Source organism: Ambystoma mexicanum, chromosome 2p, assembly GCF_040938575.1.
Source record: "Ambystoma mexicanum isolate Mex_15411 chromosome 2p, UKY_AmexF1_1, whole genome shotgun sequence".
In the NCBI taxonomy this organism is placed as follows: Eukaryota; Metazoa; Chordata; class Amphibia; order Caudata; family Ambystomatidae; genus Ambystoma; species Ambystoma mexicanum.
The window spans coordinates 317,810,314-317,829,448 of NC_090923.1; the positions used below are offsets into that span (position 1 = coordinate 317,810,314).

General features: G+C 44.6%; 1 protein-coding gene across 1 annotated transcript in view; it reads right to left on the reverse strand.

Moving 5' to 3' along the window:
* Positions 1-19,135, reverse strand: part of LOC138566408 (parapinopsin-like) — a 219,484-nt gene that overhangs the window by 15,608 nt on the left and 184,741 nt on the right. Inside the window, exon 3 of the mRNA XM_069643638.1 lies at positions 913-1,155. Coding sequence (XP_069499739.1) covers positions 913-1,155 — 243 coding nt within the window. The remainder of the gene's footprint in view (positions 1-912; positions 1,156-19,135) is intronic.

Genomic DNA, 19,135 nt, shown 5'->3' on the forward strand with positions numbered 1-19,135 from the left:
TGCCGGACAGAGCTCGTGAAGTCCCGACGTTCGTGAGAACAGAGCTTGTGAAGTCCCGATGTTCGTGAGAAAGGATAAGATGGGGTTGGACCCCTGGCATAAGTGGCGCTGGATTAGACCCCCCAGTCCTGCAATTCTCTGCCTTGATAAAGACCCCTGTCCGAAACACGTGTTGGCTTTTTTTCATTATGCAAATGTACCAATACTTGCTTGCAAGACGCGGGCAATTAATTGCCCCTTAAACGACCAATAAAAACAAGCAACATGAAAACATTGTGTCCAGCAGTGATTGAGTGAGCCTCCACACAGGCATCACCCTAATATGTGACAGCCGTCTAATCCAGCGCCACTACTAACGCCAGGGACCCAATCCCACCATTGATCGATGTAGTTTCAGACTCCTCCCTTCAACTCCCCCAGTAGTCGCACTATGGTCTCCTTACAAAGAAGTTGCAGATATTTGCATTACTACCAACAACAGCATGGATGGAGCTTGTACACCAGCTATGTCAAAGTGGTGGGTGCAACTGATAATGTGATACGCCTTTCCTGAGCACGGCCACAGTGCTCTGGATAGGCATTTTCTTTTAGCGAATAGGGCACAACATTCAGGTGTTCAGCTTGGGAGCAGCATTCTTGGTTGGATCATCTAGATAATGCTGTTGTATCTTTTTTTGGTTTGCCATAAATGTACAGAGCATTCATGTATTTTTCAGGAAACAGCCACATTCTATAGAAAAGAACACCGTAAACAACAGAATACAATAACACAATACATTTATTTCATATTGTCTTCCTGTATAAAAGAAATTGCACAAGCTGTAATAATAAAACTCTTGCTTAAATGTGTATTTTTTAAAAGGTTACAAAATGTTCCAACAAAAAATGTGTGCCTTTATATAATGGACTTACCTGTCTGTTCATGAAAATGTAAATGATAGGATTGTAGACAGTGCTGGTTTTACTTAGGTACATGGGAACTGTAGCCATGATAGGGTCAATGTGAATTCCTGGGTTTGCAACCACTGTCATTGCAAAGAGTGCGTACGGTAGCCAACAGATCAGAAAGGCTATTATCATTAGCAGGACCATCCGCGATACCTGCGATTCAGCTTTGTTCGTTGTGCCACTTTCTGCTACCCCAACTTTAGCAATCTGTTTATTAAAAAAGCAAAAGAAAAAACAAGTGTGAATCACAGCTGATTGTTTGCAGAAATAAAAACAGATGAAGTCATACACCAATGGCACTTATCCAGTGTGTCAGGCTCTTTGGGTGTGAAGCCTATCATGAAATATGTTTTGTGTGGCACAATTGTCACAAACAGACCAAAGAGTTAAATGGTTCACTCTGAAAGTCACAGTATCCACTGTGTGGATACTGAAGCTTTAGTAACCGTGGAGCTGGTCGCTACCTTATGGGGTCCACTCACATCAGGCAGCATAGTGATGGCAAATGACAATGGGAGTCATTACGAGTGTGGCAAAAAAGGTCCATCATTTCATTACCGCCACTTTGTTTTGGGTCATTCGTGAGACACACTGGGCTCTTAAAACATTTTCTCATGATCAGTGTAGAAATGCTGTGTGCATTACTTCGTATTTTCCATATACTGTACAGTGCACAGCAGAGGAATCCTAAAACGGACATCTCAGGCTCTAGACAATTAATTCCCTCCTTGAACCTGAATATATGTACAGTAAGCATGCAGCTTGGTTTTAAGAGTTATAGTAGTGCAGGAGTCTGCAACCTGAATCTCTCCTGATGTTTTAGATGACAACTCCAATGATCCCTCAACATTGACTATGCCTGCTTGAGCTGAGAGGTGTTTTACACCAAGAAATATGCATACCCAAAGGATGCAGATCTGTGAGTTATTGCACCAATGTGTGTCTTATTCTGCATCACATACAAATGGACAATACAGCCCATAATGTTTTACTATGTTTTCATGTTTTCAGGTATGCTATTGGCTGCAAGTGCTGCAGCTTCATATGACGGTAAAAGACATGTTCTACAGCAGCCATAAAGCTGCAAATCTGACCAACTATGCTCTCCTTGCCTTTCGAAACAAAAGCCACTGTAATAATTGCAGACTTGGTGACTGCCAATGTGTAATGTTGTATTGTACACACAAGGAAAGCAAGTCTTGTAGGGTCACCTGCTTCAAAAAAACTGCTGTAGTCTATAAGTGATGAACACGTCCTACCTCTATATTCAAATTTATTCTGGCCAAAGCCACTTACTGCTATAGCCGCTACCACCACCAACTCTAACCCACCGTCTGTGGGCACAGAACCTGGCTGAGTGAAGCTTACAAATTTCCCATAGGGAATTTATTGGAAAGCATTTCCAACAGCAAGTCTTTGGAGCATGGGTGAGAAATGAAAGAAATGGTAATGATCACTCCAATGTGACACCATAAAGGCCCTGGTCTGAAAGCAGCTAGTGCCGGGGAGAGAAGGAAAGTCAATCGTGCATGGCTTGCTATCCTTCACGAACACATGGCCCAATAAAGCAACAATCCTAAAGTCAATGCTATATTGGCACATTAAAGTCAGGTGTGAATGTGCCACTGTTTTGTAAGGGCAGTCTGAGACAGAGCAACAAAAGAATTCAAGTGTGGGGTAAATGGAACAGTGGAAAACAGTGGGACAAATTGAATCTTGAGACACAGTTAATTTAGGGGCTACCTAGCTGATGAGGTATTTGCCAAGTTGATGAGGCTCACACTAGATTACAACTCTGGGCCCCAACCACGGATGCCCCAGGAAGGCTTTAAACACCTCAGCCACCACTGCTACAGAGAGTGGTGGCTGCCTGAAGGCCTATAGGCTTGAAAAGACACCTATGTCAAAAACTCTTTTCAGCACATTTGTGACCAGAGCCAGTGCAGGAAGGTGCAGGCATTCTCACGCCCGTAGAATGACAAGGAGCCACCTAGTGGCAGAATTATAAACAGTGTTTTGAGATTCTGTATATGACGGGTATTAAAGTTATGTTAGGGGTAAATTGGTGTTGGGTTGGTGATGGCTCCTTTGGAGTCATCTCTGGTCCCCAGCCTAAGATCTTCTCCCATGCGGCCAGGGGACGGCAGCCGCTACCTGATCCTGAACCTGGGGGTGGTATTGTGACGGAGGATCTAATGGGAGGAGATGGCTGTCGGGGAGATGTGGTGACTCCATCAGGGAAAACTCAATATTCTTCCTTTATAAATGAGGACCTTATAATTCCTAAATCCCTGATAGCATGCTGTCACTATACAAATCAATCCTTTCTTGAAAACCATTCTGGACTGAAGGCCATTCTTACCTCATATGTACATAACACACAAATCACATCTCCTATCCCTGATGATTTAGTAGTAAGAAAAAATCCAAACAAAATCCCTTTAGAAGTCCTATTAATCCTACAGTCTTAAACTCCCATAGTGCCTCAGGTACTGAGATGAGGAAGATGGAGAAGGAGTTAGTGTGGATTGAATGAAAGCGTAAGAAAAACCTGCAGACTAGTTGTTAAAGGTGAATCAGATGCATGGGACATTTAAAGATGGGCTTCACTTGCAATCAGAAGGTGAAGAGCAGAGAATCAGCTTGAGCAAAGCGGGAGGCAGTACCGCACGTGAAGGCAGACGCACAGGAGCAGACCGCACTGAAGCAGGCAGGTGCTCCCAAGCTGCTGCTTATCAGCAATTCATACCGTAGTGGGGAGAGACACAGAGAAGCATGACAGGCTCTAAGGAAAATCCACGAGGGGACCAGCAGCAAAGAAAAAGCTTTGTAGAATGCAGTCAAACCGAAAAGCAGCCACTTTACCGGCAAATGAAAACGAGACAGAGCGAAGAGCTAAAAGCGGGTGTGCTAAGAGGGGGACACCATTCCCACATTGAGACTTTGCCGCGGAGATGTGCGGGAGGTCAGAAAAGCCATGAGACACAAGTGAGTTGGCCCAGAGACAGTGAGAACCCCGGGGCATTCCGACAAGCACACGGACAATTGAAAATGCATTTTGACTATTGACTAAGTAAATTAGAATTAATTTGCACAATTCCTCATGCCTGAAATGTCAATATGGGGAAAGCTGGAGCAAATGCAGATGAATGTTAATGAAGAAGCTGAAACACAAGATTTGAGCGAGTCTCCATATATGAGATGTTCATATGGGGTAAATTGTAGCAAGCATTGCCATAAGCAAATAAGTATTGGTGAAGAAGTTAAGAAACAGTCTTCATATATGAGAGGTCCAAATGGGGAAGCTTGGTACAAGTTAAATCCAGAGTCAATGAAGTATAGACAGTACAGGAGTACAAATGTGCTATGCTAGGAAATAAAGAGAACATTTAAAGAAGACCTGATAATTGGGATATATCAGGCAGTGAGCCTTTTGGGGGAATAATACCTTTTGGGAGAGTACACCAGGGGATCTGTTGAACCCAGAAGGGGATGCCTTGCAGGATAGTATACCAGGAAGTCCACTCAAAGTGTATGAAAGAAAGAGGCATTGTATACAGATACCTGGCAGGAGAGTATACCAGGGAATATGAGGAAACTATTGAAGAATTCCTGGTAAGGGAGTATGCCAGTAAGTCATCTTTGAAGCAATTGTGCAAAAAAGACACTTTGTCATCTTTTAATCAATTGTGTAAAAGAGACATTTTGCCATCCTTGAAGCAACTGGGCAAAAGAGATACTCTCTCCATCCTTGAAGCAGTTTTATAAAAGACATTTTACCATCCTTGAAATAAGTTGTGTGAAAGAAACCCTTTTCCTAGACTTGGAAGAGACATTCTTTCCCTCCTTAAGAAAATGTTATTTAGGAGAAGACATTTCCGCCATCCTTCCTGCAATAATCCAGGGGAAGGGAACTACCCTCTGGATCCAAGGACTGCTCTTTTGGAGAATCTATGTTTGTTGGATTTATATAATTATTTCACCTTTGAACATTTTGGTTAAACATACGCCAGAGACACTTTTTTCTTACACTTCTTAGCTGTTCATTTTTAGAGTGAGTGTCAGATATGCTTTGGCCAAAACTACAGTTTATATAATTTTGAGGACAAGACACAGACTGATCTTTAGTTTTAGTTTTCTAGGCAGGGAGACTATCTTTAGAATAGGGACAGAGAGGCCTTTATCCAACCGTTTGCTTTTAATAAATATGTCTGATGTTGAAAACACTACCACTTTGTGTCTGTCTCTAATTTCTGACCTCCCACTGACCCCTCACTGACCCCTCACAGGTGTTTGGCAGTTTCACCCAATAAAACTAGTGATGTCTGCAAATGGTGCTCTCATGTACTTTGGGTGAAATAAGGCCAGTTTGTTAAAAAACATTAGTACCCGGCGAGGGTCAACCAGAATGCAAAAAGCATTCTGATTGGCCCTCGCCGGGGAATTAGCAGGCCGGGAATCTCTTGAACGCACTTACGTGCCTTTTGTTCCTGGCGGGGGGCGTGGCGGCCCCTTAGCCAATGAGTAGGCTCGAAACGGGGCAATTGCCGCTCTGAGCCTCCCCATCGTCCCCCGCCGGGGACTCAGGTAAGTTTTTTTTTCCTCCACTCCTGTCCCCTCCAAACTATCCCTTCTCCACCCTCCCAACTCCAACTTACCTTCTTTTTACTTTTCTCGGGAGCGAACGCGCTGGGAGCATACCCGCGTGTCCACTCCCGATGGCCGCCATGGAAAGGGAAAATGGACTACGCTTTCCCTTTCCCGGGGGCAGTTTATTTGACTTTATTTTTTTTGTTCCGAAACCCGGCGCAGTGTTTCGGAACAGAAAAAAATGCTATTAGTACCCCAGTCTAACGGGCTGCGGCAATAATGTCTATAAGCCCCTCGACAGCGGGCCAATACCACCCATGGTAATGCCCCCGGGGCTTCAGTTACTATGGCCCCGGGGGCATTGCCTGGGGCGGTATTGGCCCGCCGGCTCGAGGCTTATTGTCACAAGGCTGCTAATCTCAGAGATAGTGTGGAGGGATGAAGAACCAGTCCCCTCTGTTGGCTCAGTAGATCGGGCCACAGAGGAACAAACAGTGGAGGTAAAAAGATAGGTTGATGTGGTTCAAACCAGAACATCACTGGCAAGTGTGGAGAAATCCTGTCTCACCATGTATTTGGTCAGGATCTTGTACAACAAAGGAAAGACAGGAAATAAGTACGCTTTTATGCTGTCCCAAGGCATGGTGAATCTGACCCCCAAGGAGTTGGGCCCTGACCCATCCATGATGCATAATAAGAGGTATATAGTCCTAGACATGGAATAGCAGTAGCGGATAGGTATTGTAGAATTTGTAAAAAAACAAAATATGTTAGAAAGTAATAGACCTGTCTTAACGGAATGTATGATACTGGTCCATGAATATATGCTATATTTGGGAAGATTTGTCTATAATTTGCATCACATTAAACCCAAAACATTCTGGCACAGGTGTTTGGTTGGAACACATTTGTCTTTGACTACTGCATTAAGCAAAATTTGGGATATTGTTATTAAAAGGACTGGACTGGAATGGAATTGGAATATGAAGTTGTAATGACGAATCAACAATAATTAAATTAGTGTAATATAATTATTTCATATTAATATATGTTCGTAACATAAAGATTTTAATGAGAATTTTTAAAGAGCTTAAAATACATTTTAAAAAGTTAGAAATATGTTTGTGAAATGTGTTTGTAAAATGTACCATATATGTACTAATGGCTTGAAATGTGTTTGAAACTGGACAATATATGTATTTGAATGAGCTACTAATATTTTTAAAACATATATGTATTAATATTTTTAATATTGAATGATGTAAAAGTATTTGGTATTGGTGTGATTCACAAATCATTCTACTAGAGGGATGTCCCACATTTCAAAGAAGGTTCTCACTATTTCCCAGTGTAGCTCCCACTCATGATTTGACCTGGATAACCTGCTCGTGGAATCCGCCTCTTTATTCAGTGTCCCTGATAAGTGTGCCAACTGGAGAAGAATGTCTCATTGAAAGATCCATTCCAATATTTCAACTGCCAGCTGACAGGGGGTGGGGGACGTTGGTTCTGCCCTTCCGCTTTATACAAAACATGTTGGCCATTTTCTCTTTTAGGATCATTACATTCTTGCTGGAGAACACTAGAAGAAAGTCCTTTAGAGTCAGAAATATGTCTTTGTGCACAGTAAAGATGGATGACTGACTCTGAGCCGCCTGGTTACAGTGGACTGACATTTGTGGAAGAATGTTCCTCATTTTGTGTCTTGCCAGGGGAACCGCCAGAACCCAGGAAGTCATGGAGTTTTCCTAGAAACCATTAGGATGATGTGTTGGAGAAGAAGAAGAATGTTAAATTCAGATTCCCATATTACCTCTAGTGTAGGGAAGGAGCAAGCTACCCTTGCATCCCAAGTATAGCTAATCGGAGTTGGTTGATGTATCAGTAGATATTTCTTTTGATCGCGAGCACTCAGGCAAATGGGAGTTCCATCAGGGGCTGCCGAGTCGATTAGGTTTCTAGAAGACTTGAAATAAGACAAAATAGTGATAGCAAGTAGTCCCAAAAGGCCTTGATGGAAAGCTATTACTGACACAAGCTTTGTAAACACCCATAGGGCTATTCTATGGCCAAGGTGGGAAACCTATATTGACACGGTCGGAAGCTCATTGGGAAATGGAGTTATTGATGATACTGAGGTCATACTGCTGTATTAAAGTAAGCCTCTTTCAGACCCACTGTGAAGTCATCTTGAACCTTTACTGGGGTTGATGTAAATTGAAAAAGGAGATGATGAGAATAGTGCACAGGCCTGCCTGGCTTTTTCCTGATCTACGAAGAACCTCGAGACGAAGCCTGACATCCACTCTGCGAACTTACTCTACGAGTAGGATCTACTGGAGCTTTCACTTCCTCAAAGAGGAAGTTGAAAACGAGGGGAATGTGAATCAGTAAAGGTTGGAAGAGGAAGCTTGAAACACTTCCTATCACTAACAGCACCTATGTATTTATCTATAAGTTTGCCCATGACATTAGGTGATCTTGGATCTGTTCTCCCATAGGGGAGGAGAGAACCAGGGTGGTCAAGTCAGTGCTTGGGCTTGGGTTATGACTAGTTGCTGGGAGAATAAGCCCTGTGGAGTGGTATGTTGCTTCTTTTGATGGTGTGTGCTAGATGAGCTGTCCTACTGTCAAGAAAAAGAACATTCTTGCCTTTGCCGGGATGAGGAGTGAAAGGCTTTGAAGGATGTTCTGTCAAAATGACGAGGGCATTATCCATCTGTGTGGAGGTCTCGTACTTTGTGAACTTGTTATCTATAGACCAGTTTAAAAGATCAACACATTGATGACCACTCTCTCCTCTCCTCGCACTTGGGGCCTCTCGGCCCTCTGTCTGAGCCACCTCCTGCACTGCCAGCCTCCTTCGCTGCCATTCGACCGATTAAACGAGTGTCAGTCACTGCTTTTGCCTCTACTTTCATCCCCCTCCAGCCCCTGACTCTCCCTCTGACTCTGTACTTGCCCCTGTCATGAGGATTTTCCTGAAGCCTGCCTACAAGTGCAACGGCTGGTATGACTCCGTTCTAGCTTCTGTGAAACATAAGTGTAGAGTTGCTGAACGGAAGTGGCAAACATCTGGTTCATCCTCAGACAAACTGGCCTGCCGCCTGCAATATTGTTTTTCTATCTGCTCCAAGAAGTGGGCCCACATCCAATCCTGCATCTCTGGAGCCACTAACAACACGGCTGAACTATTGAAAATTGGCAAGGAACTCACCAATCCAACTGCAGTCTCCAACTCTCTCCTCCCTTTCCAGGCTCTCTGCTTCGTTTTGGCCTCCCAATTTACATCCAAAACTGAGGACATCCTATCATCACTCTCTACCACCCCCATCTCCACTCCTGCTCCCCTGCCTCCCGTGGCTCCCCTCCCTCCACCCTCCACTCTCCTCCCTCCTGCCCATAGCACCTAATGAGGTCTCTAAAGTTGTCCGCTATATGAAGGTCTCATTCAAATTGGTGCTCCCCGGCTCTTCTGGAACCATTAAGGACAACATCTCCTTTCTTGTCCTGGCTCTTGCCAACCTCTGTAACCACTCCTTTGCCATTGGCTCTTTCCCTCTATCCCTCAAGTGCTCCCTTGTGCATCCTCTCCTAAAAAAGCTGTCTGCTGACCCCTCCTGCCCGGATAACTTACCCCATCTCCACCGCCCCCTTCCTGGGAAAACTCTTGGAGATGTTGGTCCTCCCCCATTTGATCCTTCATACCTAACTTGTTGGTTGCCTCCATGACCATCAATCCGGATTCCGGGCATTCAGAGGCACGGAAACTGCTCTACTGAACTCCCTTGAAGACATGCTTGCAAAGCTTGACTCTAATTATCCCGCTGTTCTCCTTCTCCTTGATCTCTCCTCTGCCTTTTACACGGTCAACCATTATATCCTCATAAAAAGGCTCTATGATATCCTCGGCACCATAGTCCGGGCACTAGACTGGCTGACCTCTTTCCTCACTAACTGCCCCTCCCAGTTGCAACTGGGCCCTTTCTCCTCCGTCACCTCACTCTCTACCTGTAGCTTTCCCCAGGACTCTATCATATCACTGCTGCTCTTCAATATCTATCTCACCCTTCTGGCTCACCTGATCTCCTCCTTCCCTCCTCATTTCCAGTGTTATTCTGATCACACAGAGCTTTCTTTCAAACTTCCCCCTACTACCTTGTAGAGCAGCAGGTGGATGCCTCTCCTATGGTCCCTGCCCCCTCACCACTGTCTTATTGGAGTAGCAGACGAAGATCTGCAATTGGAAACCCATGCACAAGTTTAGGCGACATGTCCATACTGCGTCGATTGTATGAAAGACGATATGCACTCAGACAGCTATTCAGAAGATACCCAGTGGAAGAATGCTACTAGGAAGGTTGTCAACTACCAAGATGTCAGAATGTGATTATGAGCAATATGGATGAACTCTAAATAAAGTCTGAAGATGACAGAATGATGTCATAAAGAAGAACATATGCCGAAACGATATGAAAATACTTAAAACGGACAATGTAACTGAAGCACAAAGAGAAGCATGTACCTAAAGACAAAGTAACTGTGAATGAAAGAAGATGAAATAACCTGCTGACCAATAACTGTAAATACGCTGTAACACAAGGTAGAAAGGATACATAGAAGCTTGCTAAAAGGAGGTATATACACAATGTTTATGACTGCCATTGGAAGAAAATGGAGGATGGCCTGGTTTAAGAATTAAACCTTTTAACCTCAAAGGATGAGCCTAGGAGTGCAAATTGAAGAACTGGTGAAGAAGCTGTTTTCACGTGAAGAATAAGGGAGTTCCTTGCCGAGGATCCAGAAGCTGATTTCGTGAGATGGGTGCAAGGCACAAAGGGAGTCAAAGGAATGCACCATGTGCATAAGACATATTTCTGCTAAGAATTGGAGAGACAAGGACATTTGCAAGTGCCAAGTACTGAACAATCACGAGGGCAAAAGCCTATGTGAGGTGGAATGAGCAAGTCTCTAAAGGCCAGAGAGGGAAATGGCACCCTGTTTAATTAAATCAAATAGTCCTAAATAAAAGGCTGAAATTGACAAAATCGTGGTCTCCTAACATGTGACTCAGAAGTCGAAAATAAGGGCTAGCCATTAAAATGGAGATAATGGTCTGTTCATATCCCCTCAATGTTCCAGACCAGTCATCAGACTACGAGGTCAACTACAAACAGAAGGCCTTGGCTAAGGATAAGGTCGATGACATATGATGGACTAATTGGGAAAACAAGAAATTAATTTACGCATCTCGAGCACCTAGATGAAAGTCCAAGGTTGGATGGGGTTGCCAACAAATCATAAGGCCTGCCACGAACTTTCACATACAATGTTGCAATTACCAATCCGCTGCCATATTCTCGGCTATAATCAGTATACTACGTATGTCGAAGTAGCTCAGGGCGTGTCCTATAGACAAGGGGCAGCCAATGAGATATTAACACTTATATGATTCTACAAGCAGATATGTTACCCTAATCCAATCCCTCCCGTTAATAGGTTTTGTAAAATGCCACATAGGATGATGTCATAGATGACGTATGAAAAAGTACATTAAATCTCTGTATACACAAGAGGAAACGTGATTATTCATGCATCTATTTTGATAGCTGTACAACTCCCTGCTTTCTTTCATTGAGATTAAAGCAGTTTTTTACCATCTTCCTTGGGTATGTCTGGTTGTTTGGCCTAAGATGTTTATTGTTAATTCCATCTAGCGCATAGACGATGCTTCAAAGTGCTACAGCATAACCTACTCCTCCTCTTTCATCCCTGATTGTCTGGCCACCATCCAGGCATGGTGTGCGGCTAATGATCTCTGTCTTAATGTCAGTAAGACGGAGGTCCTTCTTATTGGGACACCTGTGCCCTGTTTTCCTACTACTCTCTGGCTGCCAACCTTGGGCCCTATACCCTCACCATCCTGTGAGGCCAAAAACCTTGGGGTCATCTTCAACTCCTCTCTCTCCTTCACCCCACAGATCTTGGACCTTGCCAAGAAGGCCCACTTCCAGCTTCCCCTCTTTAGAGGCATTATCCCTTTCCTCACCTTTCCCCAGAAACTCAATGTCTCCAGAGCTCTGGTCCTTTCTAGTCTGAACTACTGCAAAAGCATCTTCATCAATCACCCACTTTCCTCCCTACGCCCCTTCAGCTTATCCAGAACAGGGCTCCAAGACGTATCCTTGGCCTTCAGTCCAGGCACTGTATCTCTCCAGCCCTAGAATCTCTCCATTGGCTCCCAGTGGCCACAATGATCAGATTGAAGGCCCTCTGCATCACCCACAAGGCATTCTGGGGCCTGGGACCATGTTATCTCCAACTTTCTCTCCTTAAATACTTCCCTGCTAGAGCCCTCCACTCCTCTAACTCCAACTCTCTGCTTGTCAAATGCTTCTCCAAACAGAGTGTGAGGGGGCAGGTCTCTTTTTGGCAGTGCCTCTCTTTGGAACAGCATCCCTGCCCCTCTCGGAATTGAGCCAGATCTCCTTAAGTTCTGGAACCTTCTCAAAACACAGCTTTTCTCTACCGCTTTCCCTTCCCCGCGAATCACCCCACTGCCACTGAGAATGGTGGCCTGGGCCCTCATGAATCTTACAGGTTACCAGGTCCTCTACCCAGCCTGCACCAGCATCCTCCTACCTTTCAGCACTGCCCTTGCGGGTCCACTGTCTGGCAGCTGTGCATCCCACTCTTGGGGTTCCTCTGCCCTAGCACTTAGTCAGTGGCCTCCTCCCTTGGCTCTCCATGGCACTTCCCTCCCAGGCTCCCACCAGCACTAGCCCTTACCTTGTCCCTTCCCACCCTCCCTTCCCTATCTCCTGCACTTCTCTACACTGCACTCGCACGTCGGAATGGCTTAGTTTTTGCCATTGTTATTTACCCCCTTTGCTCCCTCCCCACTTGCCTTGTGGAGCCTGGAAACACCATTTTGTTGTATAGGCGCCTAACATATGCTCAATAAATAAATAAATAAATATACTTTATTTATTGGGACTTATAAAGCACTTATGGCTAAGAACTGTACATAAGTTACAGCCAAAACTAAAATGCATGGGTATTAATTAACGATTTTAAGGGTTAGAAGTGGAGAAAAGATTTGTTTTGAAAAGATTAGTTTTGAGCAAGGTGGAAAACGAAACTGAAAAGAGACTGGGCACTAGAGGCGGGGATGAGTGGATGAGCATAGGGACCGAGGAGAAGAATCAATGGGGAATCAATGGATATAAGAGAACACAGAAAAAAAGCCACCTAAGGGAGGCTAAGGATGGTGCAATAGAAGAACTAAGTTGGAGCTAGAACCAATAGCAGATTTGAAAATAGAATTCAAAGGAGCACAAGCATACGCCAGGGAGAAACAATGAGCAATAATCAAGACAAGGAAATATTAGAGAGAGTGCGAATAAGTGTCTTAGTCGATGAGAAATCGAGAACAGGATGACTCTTGTGGATATTGTAAAGTTGCAAACTGCAGGAGTGAACATTAGTAGAGAGGTAGGAGGAAAAAGAGACAGGGTTACAACAATGACATCTAGGCAATGAATAGAGAGTGGGAAAGAGAAATTCAGGAAGAAGAAAATGAAGGAGGTGAGGGACAGAAGCAAGGGAAAAAAGATTCCCAGTCTCGGACAAATTAAGATGGAGAGAGTAGGCAAGCATCAAGAACTTGATGGCAGATGATAGTTAGAAAATAGAGGTCTGTTGTTGATCATTATCAGAGAGATGGAGACACAATTTGGCAATTATCAGCATACGTATGAGAGAGAGAGTAGTGACAAAAGATTCCAAAAGATGAAACAGAGAATAAAGTGATCCACTGTGTAAAATCTGCAAATAAATCTGAAAGAGTATTGAGAGATGATTGAATGATCAGAAGAAGTGAGAACATTAGTGATGTGTAAAGTTGAGCGTGAACAACCGATTCAAGAACTTGACGAAGTGAAACAAGGTGTTAATTCGAGGGGCAGGAAGAAACAAGAGTGTTTTTTAAAAAAATATGCCGAATATTGAAATTCTTGAACTTAAGAGGAAAAAGCCAGAGCAGAGCAATCAATTAAAAAGTGAGGTGGCTGGGGAAATCACTCAAACAATGTACCAATTTCCAAAACAATATCAAACAATGTTCCCTTTTTGATGGGCCAGGAGAATGGTATGAGGGTCCGCCACCCTGGCTTCTCTCTTCTTCTTTGGTCTGGCCCACTTGGTCCACTTCCCTGTCAAGTACTGTCACAAGGAAGATGACTCGTATTGCTCTCTTGGTTTGGGTCCCCGACCCTTGTTTCTCCTCTTCTTTGGTTTGGCCCATTTGGTTCACTTCCTTACCAAGTACTAACACGAGGACGATGACTCGTATGACTCTCTTGATTTGGTGCTTCGACCCGTGTTTCTCTTATTCTTTGGTTTGTCCAACTTGGTTCATTTCCCCGCCAAGAATTGCTACAAGTAAGATGACTTGTGTGGCTCTCTTGATTTGGGTTCTTGACCCTTTCCTGGTAGTTACTGGGCTTGTGTCTGACACTGTAGTGAGGTGGGTCCCCTCTAGGGTTTCTCATATGCTGGGGAGGGTCTCTGACCATTGCTGCTGGTCTGTGGGGGTATTCATGACACTGGTGTGAGGTTCCTGGTACTCACAACTCTGGTACATCACCCATGGCCAGTGTCGGCAGAGAGACTGTGCGACAATTGCTCTTGCAGGCACACAGTTCTCTCTTGTGTCCCCTCCTGGTCTCTCGTGCTTCCTCTTACCTGGCTTGAGGTCATAGCATGTTGTCAGGACTTTTAGGGATTGCAAAGGGACGCTGCGGCTCCCTCGCCTGTAAGTTCTTACCGGCTCTGTTCGCCAGTCTCCCCTGCCGATAGCCTCGGCTTGCTTGCCCTTCGGTTACTTTCGTGCATGGTAACGTTCCTGTGTGCCCAACCGAAGAGTGGGCTCAGCTGCCCATCGGCTTCTTCCAAACTCACTCTCCCTGGGTCTCAAAGACTATTAGAAGCTCCAGCTTCCTGCACACTCGACGGTTGCAGCTTATCAGGGCTGGAATTGACACAGGAGACAATCCCTTCTCTATTTTTATACTTAGTTGACATTTGTAACACTGAGAGTCCTTTGTTGGTTCTCCCTGGGTAATCCTTGGATCTTCACAGGGCCTTCTTGTCTCAGCACCGACATGGTTAGAACACAAGTTGTCCTTCATCTCAGTACTGACCATTGCCTTAAGAGGTTCTGCTTTACAGCAATAGACAGTCTTCGAGTCAAAGTAAAGATTGGAATCAGACAAAGGGGCTAAAAGAGGTAGGGGTGTGATGTGACTTGGTTTGCTCCCTCATAGGTAATCACCCTTCTCCATTGGGAGGGAGTCCCTACCCATGCGATCCTCCCTCATTAGGCCACAACCAGATGGACTATTGGGTATTGGCCTCACCACCCTGGCCTCATGGGAAAGGGTTCCCCCTCATGGAGAAGTGACGACATGTAGTGAATCGTCACACTGCTCACACTAAGCAGGCAGTAGTATTGCCATCATATACGAAGGCTCACTCACATTTACCAACCACACTCCTCTGCCATATATATATCCGTTGAAGCTGCCTCTGTCAACTGCTCCCCTCAACCACTCCACACCCCACCCCACATTTATTCACCTCATACACAGCTCCCATCAAACAATGCCAACTTCCACTCTGATTGGCTCTACTACACTACTAAAAACCACAGTCCGCCATGAACCTTGGAAACCTCAACCCAGGTAGATTCCATACAGACAAAACCCTCATACTTAACAGCATCCTCACACCGCTCTACTCCCTACAACCTTGTCAACACAATACCTTCCCCATACACGTAGCTTTCAACATCCCCAACCTCCGAATTTCCTGCAAAAATCTGATATCTGTACACAATCGAATCTGGGTATCATGGTCAGACCACCTTGCCATTCCCTTTACACTAACTCTTCCAGAAAACATCCCCTACCAATCATACATCCTTCACCCGCAGGTAGGAAAATCAAAAGCATTACAAACACAGCCCTTAAACCAATCTTATCATCACCTCCTCCCCTCACGATGACCCCACCATACTCCTGACCAATTACAACACCACTGTCACCCAAGCACTGGAACAAATTGCCCACTAAAAAATAGAAACCCCATAACCACCACAGGCCGTGGTTCAATGATTCCCTTCTCAACATCAAACTGAAAGCTAGACATCTAGAAAGTGCCTGACAAAAGAACTTCATGCTTCTCTACCAGGCAACCCCTGAAAGACTGCTGCTCCAAATACAAGATGACCATATCGGACTGCCAAAGACACTCACTACCTCCAAAAACCTCAATCCACCCACAAACGCACACAAAAACATTTCAAAATCATGAAGTAATTCTCAAAATCACAACCCACCCAAAGCGCGCCCCCCACCCACCGCAATATGCAGATCTAGGTCTAAAAGCATGCCCATTGAAGGCCGCATTCAAAACAGGATGTTTTGGCTGATTTGGATCGGCCTTCATCAGATGGGAAATTGTGATTTGTTTTTACCCCCACATAATCCCCCTCCACTAGGGCATGTCACCTCCTGCATATGCTCATGTGCAGAGTGGAGCTTGGCCTCAGCGGGCTGTGGGCAGTGGTATGTGTTCTTTATTTGCATGCGATCAATAGATTACGGGCAAAAGACTGTATGCCCAGTATTCAACACTGTAATGGAGTACTTCAACTCCAACGTACACAACGTCAGACAAGCCCTCCTCCCCACACACCATCCCCCACCTGCCACTCACAAACCCTCCAACACATGGGACACATTGCCCCATCGACAAAGACACATGCATCACCCTCACTGGCAAAACAAAGCCTGCACGTTTCCTGGATGACTCACGCCATGCTCAGGCTGCATCAAGCTGCACCACCACCCTGTCCTCACAATGGGTTCACATTATAAATTGCTGTCTCCCACACAGCACCATACCCCATGCACTCAAATCAGGGCAACTCTCCACCCCACAAGATATCATCCTTTATCCCCACACTCCCCGAATTCTATGCCTCCTTATCAATCAAATACCAAGTATTTCCCCTCTTGCCCCTCCTGTTCAGCCTATAAATTGCATCCCTCTGACAAATCATTTACTACCACAACATTCACTTTCATTAGCATGCAACGACCCAAAGATCTGTACCCATCAGAAACTGTCTCTCCATCATCACCATCTGGATGGCAACTCACTTCCTAAAACCAGCACATCCAAAATAGAATACCTCCTCATCTCCTTGCAGGCACAAGCCCGACCTATCTGGATCAAAGAACTCTCAACAGACAACCTACACATCTCCACACCAAGCAAGTCCATTGATTCACCATCAAGCCCTGACCATCCTTCATGACCACACAGCTGCCGTCCCCCAAAGCATGCAGTGTAAAGCAACCCCTCCTCTGCAAGATAAGGCACATCCTTCATCTTGACAACTTCTGCACCGTGATCTGGGCTCTAGTTGTCTCTGAGCTGGACTGCAGAAACCTAATCCTCTACGGACATCCAAACACCCTCACCCCCCTGTAGCCATACAGAAAGCAGTTCCAGGACTCATTCTGCACCGAATCAAAAAACGGATACATCACCCAGCTCTTTCCCAGCTCCACTGACTCTAATACTGCAGATATTTGCTTCTAAAAGACACTATATTTTAAACAAGAGCATCCACTTCAAAGCACCATCCTAACTTCACAACAAACTAAAACCCATCACTCACACAAAAACCAAACCAACAAAAATCTCCTACACATGCAACACTGCAAGCTAACATGCACCCAAAATCAGGCCTTCACCCAATATGCACCCAGAAGCACTCCGTTATGCATCTATACGGTTGTATACCTCTGTAAAGTGCCCCGTTGTGTATCTGTATTGTTTACCTCTGTAAAGCGCCCTGTTGCTTCTCGTTGCTAGGTCCTTGCTCCATAAATACCATAATAATTATAATGCTAATAACAACCATGGAACACCCTCCCACCACACAGCCCCTTCAGCATCACCTCCCGCAAAACTATAAAAACATGCCTATTTCCCCCCACTTAATCCAGCCAGACGACCTCACCCACTGTCCTTTACCTACCCTGATCTTCCTATCCTGTTCTGAACAACTTTGCAACTTCTTTTCACCTCCTCCCTTTTAACTTGTAACTTGAAATAGGAAATCAGAGACTGAGAGTGACAAATTAAGGGTATTACATGTACAATGCGCCATTGCAGTCCAGCTTGGTTTGCACTTTATAAATCCCGTACAGATGTAAAATCCTGACCATGAGGGGTGGACAGATTATTAGGAAAATAAAATAGATGACAGAGGTGAGGAGAAAGAGAAGTAATGAAGGATTGATAGTACTGTTTGTTTAATATGAAATACGTTTTTTAAAATGAGTATATTTGGTTAACAATATAAAGTTTAAACTATATACTGTTTCCAACAATATAGTAGAATATAATATGTTGTCACATAAATCAATATCATACATTTACATAATACAAACATTGAAACATAATTTAAAACAATACAATATTACATAACTGTAAAAAAGCGTATTTCTAATTCTAAGATTGATTGTTCTTCCTTCAAGTTAAAAATAGATCACTTTCTACATGAGTTGACGGATTTCTTTTAAAAAGGCTATTATCGTTAATGAGATGGGTAATTGCTGTGCATTCATTAATCAGACCCATAACGCGATCTAAGTTAAGATATATATTAAGATCTTAAGATGTTTCCTGCTATTTCCATGAGCGAAAAACCTCTCTTACCGTGGTACTGAAAGAGTCAGACACTGGTGGAACTATGTGTCAGCTAAGGAGGGCCTAGAATGCTGCTGGGAGCTGCCTTAAGTGATTTTGTGCAAACTGCCATTTTGTGAAGCACGCTACTGTGCAGTGCTATTCCAGCATATGAGCAGCTATGAGCTGTCACTTTGCTTGATGGCATAAAACGACTCCAATGAGTCCCATGAGGTATTCACATGCAAACTTTGCAGTGAGCATTGAAAAGGGTGGTGAGGACTTCTGAAAGACCTCAGGCACCCGGTCCCCGGTCTTATCCCCTGATAGGGCATAAAGGGACCAAAGCATCAACTCATAGCAACCACTGCTAAAAGTATTTGAAGATCGCTCAGCCGTAGGCCAGTATTAGCCCCCAACAAGGAAGCCTCAGGCTTAAGACTCCTGTGATGCTGGCCAACCATCCCAGTACAATCAATGTGGGACACTTTGAGCCAGAGACACTAAGGAACGTGCCATCAGGGTGGGGTGCTGAGGAAACGAGAGGAATGTTACCTGCCTTCTTCTTCTTGAAAACGTGAGAAGCGCTGCAGACGATGAAAAAAGAATTCCCAGTGATTCAGACATCCGTCAAGACAGGGCGGTTCCCGCAAATAAAGCAGTGAACCCAGTAATGATCAGGATCCAAAAATACCAGTGCACTCAAGACTTCTGATCCTGTCAGCACAGAGAAAATAATGTATTGCATAACCAGAGGGCAGGATTATGATGGGTAGGGCAAGGTGTCATGCATGTGGGCGTGTCCCAGTGGACACCGTTTCATAACCTGGAG